The sequence below is a fragment of the Calliopsis andreniformis genome, chromosome 10 (genome assembly GCF_051401765.1).
Source record: "Calliopsis andreniformis isolate RMS-2024a chromosome 10, iyCalAndr_principal, whole genome shotgun sequence".
NCBI lineage: Eukaryota > Metazoa > Arthropoda > Insecta > Hymenoptera > Andrenidae > Calliopsis > Calliopsis andreniformis.
The window spans coordinates 14,292,582-14,302,180 of NC_135071.1; the positions used below are offsets into that span (position 1 = coordinate 14,292,582).

Consider the following 9,599-nt stretch of genomic DNA (forward strand, 5'->3'; position numbering starts at 1 on the left):
TTGTCGTTTAAGATGGAAGTTCTTTTATATTATTTTTGACGAATATCGAAATAAACGATACAATTTGTATCTTATTCTATATAGAGCAGTGTTCAATTTCATTAGATTATACTTTCCAAACATATCCCTCAAATAGCTACACATCCACTAAGTCTCTAAGTTTAGAATTAGTTGTTAAATCTTTAAGTTTACTAGGATAAATCGGTTTTAAGTATTCTTTATCAATCAAATATACAGGATAGATTCTACACACAAAAATGATAAAAAAGATCCATATGCCTGGAAACGTTCAGTTTTTTAGTTATACGGTATTTTGAAAAAAAGAAATTTTAAACTAAGCGAGCATCGCTGAAGTAAAATAAAGCTTCGCGATATAAATTGTTTGTTTCTCTTTGGCAAAATATTTATTTTAAAATAATAGTTATCATGATCTTAACTTTATTTGATGTTTACGTATCATATCTTAATCATCAGGATACACAACACCCACTTGTTTGCGAATCTCGTCTTCCATTTGTGCTATCAGCAGTGAAACATCATGAGGCACTTTGGGACTTTCGATGACACCTAAAACATAGAATGGTGAATATTAATAACACTATTTTATTTCTGAAAATATTTACATACATTAAACAATACATTAATTAGTTTGCTAATGTTTATGCAAATTTTTATTTTCTTATAGAGTTAGAAGAATGAGACCTACTATTTTATACATTTTTGCATATTATGTGGACTCTGTACTTTTTTGCATACAAACGCATACAATACCTTTCAAAATGCAGTTGCGGACTTCCTGAGCTTCGTATCTCAATCCAGCACTATTAACGAAATTGAATTTATGCTTGGCTTCTGGAAGTGGTGAGTGTACCGTACCAGTTGGTAGTTCCACAGTTGTTGGGCACCAGAATTGGGGCACTTTTATTATTCCTTTTGTTCCAATGACAAAAGCGTCATTAGGTAATTCAACTAAGGCATGAGTGATAATGGTGGCAGTACGATTTCCTTTGTATTGTAGGCTTACAGATACAGACTGATCAACACCATTTGCATTTAGACAACCACTAGCAGTTATAGTGTGTGGTGCTTCACTTCCGAATACCCAGATAGCAAATTGTAATGCATATACTCCTAAGTCTAACACTGTACCACCACCTAAGCTCTTTGAGCTGCAAAACAAATACTTTTTTAATACATAATTTTCATTATATATTTGCCAGTCAAATTATTTGTTATTTATTCTAATTGTTGTTCATTAGATTTACTTAGATTACTACTTATTGTTTGATTCACTTTAACTAAGGTGTTAAAATGGCATAAATGGCAAAACAAGAAACAAAAGAAATATTATGTGCATACTTAAGTCTTTCAACATCTGCCAATTTAAATCCAAAGGGTGCAATAACTTGATAAACATCTCCAATGTTTCCAGATTCAATCTCTTTTTTGATAGTTTCATATATTGGGAAACACCGACTCCAAATAGCTTCCATCAAGAACAGTTTCTTATCTTTTGCTAAATTGATTAACTCAGTTGTTTGCTTTGTATTCATAGTTAAAGGCTTTTCACATAAGACATGTTTCCCATGATTCAACATTAATTTTGCTACTTCCAAGTGTTGGGGATTTAATGTTCCAATATATACAACATCTGTAAAATGAAGAAGTATGAAACACTGTTTTTAACGTTATAAGTTTAGTCTATAATATACTTTGCAATAAAGAGAAACTCTAGTAAAGTTACATTTGCCATATAAATTCTACTACAATATAGGAACATACCCACATCTTCATCTTCTGCTAATTTTGCATAACTATCATAAGCCTTCTTAATTTCATGTAAATCAGCAAATTTGTGTGCCCTTGATAAATCTCTTGCTGCCACTGCAACAACTACATGTTCAGACTTTGGTAATGTTCCTAATGCTGTTACAAAGTCATGAGATATTTTTCCAGCACCTGCTATACCCCATTTAGTAGCCATCTGCAATAATATAAATGTAAAAACATTTACATGTTTATTTTAAATATAAAGAGTTAAATATCAGTCAAATGCTTTAGCACTAAGATTTGAAAACATTCAAATAATGAAGTTAATCACTTTGGCTAGTGCTCGGCTCATTTATGAAATGTGACTTATAAGAAATTTATTTATATTTATTTATAAAGAATATATATTTTTGCATGTGTTTGTAATATATAATATTAAACTATCGCTTTATGAAAGTAAAGAAAACTTGACTCGCTTCTTACAATCAGATCTGACAGCTATAGGTCAATGTCAATCTACTTGGATCAATTTGGATTTTGGATCTATTAGGATCTGCGTTCATCTAAATTTCCCCCCTCCTGATTTATCAATTGTACTTATTGGTTGCAATATTGTGGCGAATTAGGTGCCATCTATCTAACATTTATCTTTCATTTCAACTCTATACTAAATTAACCTCTAAAGGCAGAGCTAACAAGGACACTTGAGTTGCTTCAACATCTAATTCTTTTTACTGATATGTGTTGAAAAATAATGTTAATTTTTAATAGATAATGCATATAGTGGAGTGCTGTGTCACTAAATGTGTCCTTTGCTACTCTTAGTTGGGACTCTATTCTATTTAGTCATATTTATTTTCTTCTACTCTATATTTTAATAATTATTTGTTACAGGTAAAGCTGTCAGCACAATTGTAATTCAGTTTGTCTGTTTGAGGAGAGGGACTACTGCTTATTAATTCGTTATATTTTTAATAATTCTCTGAAATGACTTTATGACCTTCTAGAGGTGAATTAGTACTCCATTAATAGGCTGTGAATGTGTTAATTTATTACTTAATATTTAAAGAAAACATTGAAGTATTTTTTAAAATGTTCTGTTGTTCTAAATCTCAAAACTTATATAATTGTTTCAAGTATCTGTTTTCAAAACTTATCCTTTCAATAGTATGTAACTCATACTTAAGTACTTTTTCCAAGAAATAATTTATAACAGAAATAAATAAATCATATTTGTGTTTGTTATAAAACATAAATTATAACTCACCATGTTTAGGGATGTACAAAGATGTAATAATAATTTAATATAAATTTTACGTTAGTTTAAGCACCACACAACACCTAAAGATAATGATTCTACTAGAAGGATTACTTGAGTGTTATTTTCAAATAATCTTTCTGTAGGTCACGTGAATGATAAGCAAATGATAAAGATTTATTTTTTTAGTTTGAAGAGTTTCGATAACTAAGCACTGAAGCTTTAATCTCTGTTATTTATTAAGTTTATATAAACATAAAATTGCCAAATTGGACGTGAATCGGTATTATCGCGTAATATCAAGAATCGTAAGAAATGCGTTAAACAGTACACGTATAAGATTAACTTTCAATTTTGTTATTACTTAGCAATATATTTCTTATACAGTGCAAAATACTGTTTTCCAATTATACAACAATTTTCTAACATAGGATATTTTATAATAATACATGTTTTATGGATGAAATACTTACCTTCTTTCGTGAATATCATTGAAAATAAAAAGTCTTCCCAATTTATTCAAAGCAATAATATAATTACAAAACTGAATAATTAATTAAGATATAATTAATGAATGTAAATTCTAGCTTTTTTAGTTCTTACAATTATATAGTTTAGTAGTAATAATTTATAGTAAATTTTCTGTGTCATTTTTTCTCAAAATCTTTGGCATCAACTGATTCAACAAATCTTTTCATAAAGAACCCTCATTTTAGTTTTATTAATAATAACGACCAACCTGTAGGTATTAAATTTAATTTATTATTTCTCACTTTTATTTCAGTATTCGAAATTAATAGAACTACTATTACTGATATATAGTTGACATACTTTATACGTTTTTTCTGCATAGAAATAAAATTCTGAATTGCTTAAATAAAAAATTCTCCATTATAAAATACTGATAATACATAAATAATCCTTAACAGCTTAAAAAACTGTTTTGCACTTGGAAATTTCATTGCTTTCTAAATGAACTGACATACTTGTGTTTAGAATTAACATGTATAAACACTGATTGAAACAATGCTTCGCCTTAGATATGGAAAAATGGTGAAAATATTGTTAAAAAATTCATAAAATGACTAGACTATAACGTGAAAGTAAATTATGCGATTAGTCTCTGTAAGATTTATTAGGAATTATGCTTCATTCATCTTCCTTTCATATATTTTCTCCTTTTGGATTTATGGATTTTTCTTCATCAATGTTTTTTAACAACTTTTCACATGACTCCTCATTACATCCAATTCTTTATCTTCTATAAATTTCATATTTAAGGAATCAGTATTTTTTCTTTCCTCATTTCCTCTGTGTTCATTTTACAGATAATATATTGCGTCCCTTTGTTTCAATTCTTGTTTTATTTAATCTTCTCTTTTTTTTCTATTGCATAGATAATTTTCTCATTAAATAAATTAATTTACAATAATATTATAGCGATTCGTTTCTTACAAAATCATAGTATTACATTCTGCTATTAAACTTGCAAACTGTGTTAAAAAATTATTCTTTGCATTTTAAACTGTGTTAGAAAGTTATTTTCGAAATCAGAAGAATGGATCCATTAATTTTACCATTTAAACAATTTTAATATTCAGTACTGAAATCTCTGAACTGTCATGGATTTAAAAAAAGTTAAGAAGCTTACGTGTCCCGATTCTATCGAGTATCTGTTTACACCAGTGTTACCTTTGTTATATCATTGATTTTTCTGTCACATACAAACACCAACAGTATCATTAAAAATAGAATCTGAGCAAAATTTATTAATTCAGGCTCGGATTCCGTCCAATATCCCACTGAATTTCAATTCTGGGCCACTTTGTTTGAAGTACCGTCAACATGGGATTACTTTCCAAAATACCCTTGATGGTACATTCTAACAACACTGCTTGGCCTTTACGATACATTACTTTATTTTCATAGTTGCTACGTCGTAAACCATTATAATGATATAAAGGAAATGTGTCAGGACAAGACCGAGTTTCCTCAGGAAAAAATTCATCCATGAATGAAGATCGCAAGATAATTCCCAAATTTTCACTATCTAATTTCTTCCTCATTATATCCACACTGTAACAAAATATGAATATATAGGATTAGAATGATTGGAAATAAGTTTTTATAAATATATTATACCAATGCCTGCTTAAGTGTTCAGCTAGGAACCATACCTAATCATATAGATTATACTCACTATTCAGCATCTGCCACCAATCCAAGTTCAGAAAGAACATCTTGTAACAAATTAGCAGGGATAAAGTTATTCCCTTCGGGATCACATTTTCTGAAAACCCTTTTTGCTTGCTCTGCAGGTGTTTCTGGGCTCACCAATCTCCTCTCCGTAGAGAAAAGCACAGTTAAATGAGTTTCTGAGCCCAACACCCAGACAGGATGTGATGGAGATTTTAAGAAGCTTCCAACTTCACAGTAACGTAAATGTTCGAGAAGCGCAAGGAATCCCACAGCATTCTGTTTATCTATGCCTCGCAACTCTAAGAATAATAGAATTAATGAAGTGACTTATTAAATTTTAAATTTAGACTTAGATTTGAAGAAAGATGGGTGTATGGATTTTAACATAATAATAATTACATTGTATAATTCATATGCTACATAAATTCAAATTTCTTACTAAGGTCTCCAATGTTTTGATCATGATCCCACACATAGCTGACAGCCCTCCCAGTAAGCATCAAATTTATGAGACTCTGGCTTCCATATCCATATGTGGAGTCAATCATTGATTCCAAGGGATCAGACATTTCTAATCGAATTTCATTAATTCCTTTCGTAGCAATTACGCTATAAAGTAGTAGTAAGACACCGTACTGATCTTTCAAAATCTCCAACCTGTCCGATAGGAACTCCTCCAACTGTTCTATGCTGTTAGCTGTAAATAATCTGTAATATGATTTGTTATAATATAATCCAATCTGTCTATGTACATGTCTGAAGAATAATTAGTTATTTACTTGCTAATTGGAAATGATTACTAATATTCATATATAAGCAGCAAATCTATATGTTTTACATGACTTCAGAACTATTGATTCATTGATAATATGTAACAGTTTATAAATAGTCACAGAAAAAGTGTTAATTGACCCATTCTTTTATGTTTATTCATAGAATATATTGAAACAGTTTAATCCCTCAAAATTGTAGCATTTACAGCAAATATAATTATGTATTAATAGTAATATCTTACCTTAATTGGGTGTGAAACGAATCAATAGTCATGCTCGTGCAATCTTTATTTGCACCTTTAACTACTCCTTGTGCCATTTCTTTCTCTTTACTCTGTACACTTCCTGCATCTCCTTCGGTATCCATTTCTGATGTTTTCTCTGACTTCCTATTTTTATCACTTTCTTTACTGGATACATTACAATCAATGTATACCACAGAAAACTTTGGAACATTTTGCCCACTGGCTTGTTTCAAAATCTCTATAGAAGCCTGTACTAGTAGTTGATAGCATCTGTCCAAACTTATATTTTTCCAGACCGAAATGTCAGCTTCTGTAAGTAGCTGTTTCAAAATGAAAGCTTGAACTGGAGCTATTACTGCGCAGGGCCCACCTTCTGCCTGTATTAGTGCTGTGGGTTCTTCTGGGCTAAAATAAAACCCTGGAACAATAAAATTCAATAATATATAGACGCAGAGAACAAAAAGTTTGAGAGAAATATAAAAGGATCCCCAAAGTATAGTCAAATATGTTCAGTTAGATAAAAAATGAGTTAAAAAAATCCATCTTTGTCAATGTAAAAAAGACTAATTTTTTGTTAAATATAGTGTTGTTATTTTATAGTATATATCATGATACCTCGAAATTAGGCGTCAATTGGTTCCAGAATTAATTAAAAAGCATGTAACTGAATTTTATTTTTTGTTTTCAAATATTAAAAAAATGAAGGACAAAGAGATTTCATGAGCACAATTCCAGAGATATTTACAAAACTCAACTAAATCTAGTTTTAAGTAGAATACACATAAATATGTAAATAAATAACTTATAGTGCAACTTACCTTGAGCCCATCGCCTAAAAACTTCTTCCTTAACATTATTGCCCCAAAGCATTGTTTTCATGGAACATAAAAACTCATCATCGCACTGAACAACATTTTCAGCCATTATCCACGCTTTATTCAATCAATGGAATATTAACATGCGTCTCAGGGACATGAACTACTTCAATTTAGTCATAATATTGTTTCCGTAGCCCTGAGAAAATTCACTTTTCCTATCAGTTTTTCTATATCATAAATTATGCTATATAACCTATCTGACGAAAAAGTTGACTACCAAGCACGTCGCCATTTTTAATATGGTCATAGATAACGAAGCATTGAGAAAGATAATGTAAATACGTTTTAATATTAACAGCTCATATTCTCATCTATCACACTCGATTTTATGGCACAGCCTACAATTTTAGGCGCACTTAAATGTTTTATTAATTAGTAACCAGTAATTTACAGTAATTTACAATTGTAACAATTTTTGACAATAAAAAATTTATATCAATGTTAATGAAATATTATTAAGGATATTCATAATAAGCTTTAAAAATGTAAATAGCGATGTAATCTACAATTTTTTTTGCACATACTTGTTTTTTTTACCACTGTAATAAAAAGCTGCTCCAAATATGTATAAAATTGTAGTTACATTCATTATTTTGTAAGAAATAATTTCTTCATACACTGTAATCGATAGTAGATGTATAGCATGCAGTTTCTGCAAATTAAATTATCGAGAAGATGACAATAGTTCACCATCGCCAAATATGCATAGATCGTTTTTAGTGTTTGTAGTATCTTCCATATTTTTTTTAAAATAATTATATTGGTTTTGTATATATATGTATATATATATATGCATATTGTATACATATACGTTCATACGTTTATCAATTATGTTTTTACACAATATTGAATTTCTTTTTGAAAGTATACATACGAATTTCTTTTGTTTTTTATTCACTTATTTAATTACTACATACTTGAATACAAGTTTGTACCCTAATGTTACATGAGTAAAGAACCTTGAATTTCTCAAAATATGCTTACATTTGTTTCTATTAGAAAGTAGATTTGTATACAAATGCATATTTTCATAAATACAGCTAAAGAAATAGAAATTAAATAACCCATTATGGTTTTCTTGAAGATGCGAGTGACAAAACTTACATATTTGCTTTAGATAGTTTCCAAATATATTGAATATAGCAGAAAGACAATACTTATTATAATTTCTAGCGAGACAGTATTGCAGTTTTTTGAGTTTAGAGTATTAATATATTCCTGATCAGTTGAGTATGATTGTAATTACTCAACTATGGCTCAGACACCTTTAGGAAAATCTACCTACACTATAGAATATAAGTAACAGTGCCATTGAAATTTTTAACTGGTTATTTAGACAATGATTTCTAGATTTCAGTATTGATATATAATAGGGCATAAGAGATTTATATTTAAGAAAAGGAACAGCTCTTTTACAGTTCATAAAAGTTCATAAAAAATAAGTTAAGAATTCATAAAAATTGTAGTGCTGTTATAGTTACGTTCCTCAATATACATGATTTAAGAGTTATTTGGCTACGTCAACATTTTTATTTATATATAAACTACTTAGAAAACAGATTTCTTTGATATTTCTTCATATCATTTTATTTATATTACAATCTGTGAAATAAATTAACATACATATGTGTAAACAAAAAAAAATTTCCTCAAAGAAATGAGCTTTGAATTATTTTCTTACACATGTGCAAGAATTTATATGCTAAATATATGCTAAAATTTGTAAACCATTTGTAAACCATTTTATGCTTTTATTTCTGTCTTATTGTATGTATCAGAAACTGGCAGATGTAATGAAAGATTCTACGTATATATGCATATACGTACAAACATATTGACAAACATAATACCAGTGAACTTGTAAAGGGCAGACGTGCGTTGGAGAGAATAACGCGTGCTTGTGCACTCACACATTCATGTTATATAGTTTACTTCGTATGTATATACGAGGAAGAATCGCATACGACATCTATATAAGTAGTACCACCTTTAACGTATCGATTATTTTCACCCTTAAGAGAGGAAAATATAATGATAGAATGAATTCCCATTATTTTGAATGGAGAGGATAACAATTTTTCGAATTCTGAGAACATTTTTCGACCCCAATCAATATACTACCTGTAAAATGTGTAAAATACAGGTAATGAACATCAGAAAAAGAATATTTTCCCTATATAAATGATTGACCAAATATGACTTTACAGTTAAAGTATAAATACAAATACAAAATATGGATGGAATTATGTATGTATCTTAATACTTGTTATCTTTCCAAGAATAAGATAACTTATTATCTTATGTCTATACACGATATTCCATTACGACTGTTCTATTTATATTTTTAGGTAATAAATATTACTATTACACGATATTAACTTCATGGCATATATAATGACTTGATAGTATATAACAATAATACACATATCGCCCATTTACTGGAATGATGACATGACAATAAAAAATTATGATCTTC

The 9,599-nt window shown here is 29.1% G+C and overlaps 2 protein-coding genes across 4 annotated transcripts; both read right to left on the reverse strand.

The window, feature by feature from the left end:
* Positions 1-201: 201 nt before the first annotated feature.
* Positions 202-3,086, reverse strand: LOC143184739 (trans-1,2-dihydrobenzene-1,2-diol dehydrogenase). 3 transcript variants are annotated; one of them, XM_076387194.1, is made up of 5 exons: positions 3,038-3,086; positions 1,783-1,984; positions 1,360-1,651; positions 772-1,169; positions 202-567 (listed from the first exon to the last, which is right to left on the reverse strand). In XM_076387194.1, exons 1-5 carry the CDS (start codon positions 3,038-3,040, stop codon positions 464-466), a joined length of 999 nt encoding a protein of 332 aa, XP_076243309.1. In that variant the 5' UTR covers positions 3,041-3,086; the 3' UTR covers positions 202-463. The 3 variants fall into 3 exon arrangements, with proteins under 3 accessions (XP_076243309.1, XP_076243310.1, XP_076243308.1); XM_076387195.1 differs by lacking the exon at positions 3,038-3,086 and adding an exon at positions 2,254-2,353; XM_076387193.1 differs by lacking the exon at positions 3,038-3,086 and adding an exon at positions 2,102-2,240.
* Positions 3,087-4,144: 1,058 nt separating this feature from the next.
* LOC143184437 (ubiquitin carboxyl-terminal hydrolase MINDY-3 homolog) lies at positions 4,145-7,341 on the reverse strand. The gene is made up of 5 exons (XM_076386662.1): positions 7,064-7,341; positions 6,243-6,663; positions 5,667-5,935; positions 5,229-5,526; positions 4,145-5,104 (listed from the first exon to the last, which is right to left on the reverse strand). Exons 1-5 carry the CDS (start codon positions 7,167-7,169, stop codon positions 4,798-4,800), a joined length of 1,401 nt encoding a protein of 466 aa, XP_076242777.1. The 5' UTR covers positions 7,170-7,341; the 3' UTR covers positions 4,145-4,797.
* Positions 7,342-9,599: the final 2,258 nt, after the last annotated feature.

Excerpts from the sequence above, each read along its gene's own strand:
- LOC143184739 (XM_076387193.1), bottom strand. The coding sequence starts at position 2,122 with ATGAGCCGAGCACTAGCCAAA. Across the intron at positions 1,652-1,782 it reads AGCAGAAGATGAAGATGTGG|ATGTTGTATATATTGGAACA; the intron begins GTATGTTCCTAT and ends TTCATTTTACAG. Across the intron at positions 568-771 it reads CCGCAACTGCATTTTGAAAG|GTGTCATCGAAAGTCCCAAA; the intron begins GTATTGTATGCG and ends TCTATGTTTTAG.
- LOC143184437 (XM_076386662.1), bottom strand. The coding sequence starts at position 7,169 with ATGGCTGAAAATGTTGTTCAGTGCGATGATGAGTTTTTATGTTCCATG. Across the intron at positions 6,664-7,063 it reads TTTTAGGCGATGGGCTCAAG|GGTTTTATTTTAGCCCAGAA; the intron begins GTAAGTTGCACT and ends TTATTGTTCCAG. Across the intron at positions 5,936-6,242 it reads TCGTTTCACACCCAATTAAG|ATTATTTACAGCTAACAGCA; the intron begins GTAAGATATTAC and ends ATCATATTACAG.